This window comes from Atta colombica, unplaced genomic scaffold (assembly GCF_001594045.1).
Source record: "Atta colombica isolate Treedump-2 unplaced genomic scaffold, Acol1.0 scaffold137, whole genome shotgun sequence".
Classification (NCBI taxonomy): domain Eukaryota; kingdom Metazoa; phylum Arthropoda; class Insecta; order Hymenoptera; family Formicidae; genus Atta; species Atta colombica.
This window is the reverse complement of record NW_017259225.1, coordinates 1,026,712-1,028,948: the sequence shown is the minus strand read 5'-3', so window position 1 is coordinate 1,028,948 and position 2,237 is coordinate 1,026,712. Positions and strand designations below refer to the sequence as shown.

At 32.3% G+C, this 2,237-nt stretch overlaps 1 protein-coding gene across 5 annotated transcripts in view; it reads left to right on the top strand.

The window, feature by feature from the left end:
• LOC108684707 (epsin-2) overlaps nucleotides 1-982 on the top strand; it is a 9,695-nt gene extending 8,713 nt beyond the window's left edge. For all 5 annotated transcript variants that reach the window (XM_018189171.1, XM_018189169.1, XM_018189170.1 and 2 more), the window contains one exon: nucleotides 418-982. In XM_018189171.1, coding sequence (XP_018044660.1) covers nucleotides 418-542 — 125 coding nt within the window. In that variant the 3' untranslated portion in view covers nucleotides 543-982. The remainder of the gene's footprint in view (nucleotides 1-417) is intronic.
• The last annotated feature ends 1,255 nt before the right edge of the window (nucleotides 983-2,237 follow it).

Here is a 2,237-nt window from a genome sequence, read left to right as displayed (position 1 = left end):
ATATATATATATATAAGTGCATATTGGGACATATTTGATTATTTCCAGTATCGCTACTGCCATTATGCACAATGTTTCATTTTATTAATTCCATCATAGCCGTGCACTTGTATTTGGCGGTAGGTCGGGCGAATTTGGCTATTTTCATAAATTAATATCTCGTTAACATTGTGAAAATTGTAAAATGGTAAAGGACTTAGTTTCGATTCAATTTAATCCGCTTTGTCAACAATTGCGGTACACCCTGTATATATAAAAATGCCTCTTATTATTTCCAGATCAAAAAGTAATATCTATTTTAGATTTTTAAGATATTGATTTATGTTGGACATCATATATTCAAAAGCGTTTAAATGATTGAACTATCTTCATGAGCAACAAAAATTATTTTATACTAACAAACGAATGATTTTACAGCAACCATCTCATATTCAGCAAATCCATTTGCAACTGTGACGCCACCACCCCGTCCTACAATCAATCAGATTCGACAGGATCCATGGACAGCGAATACAACTACGGCTAATCCGTTCCTCTCGTAGCCTGATCGATCAATCGAAAAAACTTTGTAATTACTGCGTCCCTCGAAACGTGATCCGCAGTTCTACATGTACTACGGTATAGATTTCGGTTAACGGTAAAAAGAGATATGATTTTACTTATAGCAATTAATGGGCAGGGACAGATGTGAATAATAAGACCATAAGAAGGCGGAGGAAACATCCCCATCAATGAAATTTTATTAATAATTTAAAACGTTAATTTTCGATAAACTATATTGCAGTGCACTTATGCTCATTGTAAAAGTCTCTTTTGCTACTTTTTCTTTTAAATTTCCCTTTGCATGTATTACTCGCTTCTTAAATTTTATTGTGAAATAATCATCTAAATAATTAATTAGTAGAAGCGTGGCATATTGGTAATTAAGTGATGGTTGGATGGTTAAAAGGTACAACATAATAATACAAATCATGTTTTAACATTGAACGCTTAAGTAATCCCAAGTACTAGATTTTATATACACTTCTTTCTCTATATGATCTATTTCCTATGTATAAATCAATTCAGGGAAAGATTGCTCAGCAATATCACTTCACTGGGGAAGAATGTAAAGTTATTGCTGAGAAAGAATGTAAAGCTGATAGTTTGAGATCAGTTTATGCGTTTTTGTATACACGCGTTTTCTATAGTAAAAAAAAAAACGGAAAAATGAGATCGTGAGACTGTAATCATGATTTGCAAAAGCATTATAAGTCTGTTTTTTATAACTGAACTAGTATACACTTTTGGAACTCAAAAGTGAAATAAATATATGTTTAATATTTGGTTAAAGTGAGAAAAAAATTCTAGTGCAGGAATAAAAAACAGACCCATTGTAACGAACAGAGTTCCGTTCACCGTTATACGCTTAAGATGTGTCGATTATGGTCTGTAAAAAAAATTCGATGTTGTGGCTTGCTTTCTAATACAGAATCCGTAATACGGGCAGCTACTATGTTGCAAAGTGTACACGAATTTCTTATATAGCTATATAGCCAGTCATTCACGAATGACGTACTGCGACCTATGGCACACCAAGGCACTTCTAAATGAAAATGCAACTGTGAAAGTAGCATCCACTAAACGATACGAACATTAAGAAAATAATCCGTATTGTTTTTGCTATCCGGATTTCTGATTTTAATTAACTATGTGCATGTTCATGCAGATTTGGTATAGCTGAAGAATCAAACTCAAGAGTGATAAGAATTGTCTCTATCGCATTCGAAAATCATCGATATTTAAATCGAAATAACAATGTTATTTCTAATCCACTTTCAATTTAACATTTGCGTCGACGTCCAAAGTTATGTAAGAGCTCAATCGTTCGTAGGGTAAATTTATGTTTGTTTGTAACAAGTCTACAAGAGAGGTTTTGCCTATCCATGTTTTTTAAATTCGCATGACAAAAACATGAATCAAGATTTTTTTTAACATACAAGACAAATACAGGCGTATCTTTTTATTTATAAGAAATGTACATATATTAAAGCACATTGTTCCCCATTTGTCAAGCGTTTACAATGTTATTATACAAGAAATTTTTAGTGGATATTTGAAAATTGTTGAACTTGTCAATCTCGTATTCATAAAAAAATTTGCTGAATTATTTTTTCATTCTTGTTAAATACACACACACACACACACGCGCGCGCGCGCGCGCGCTTATATATATATATGTATATATATATATATAT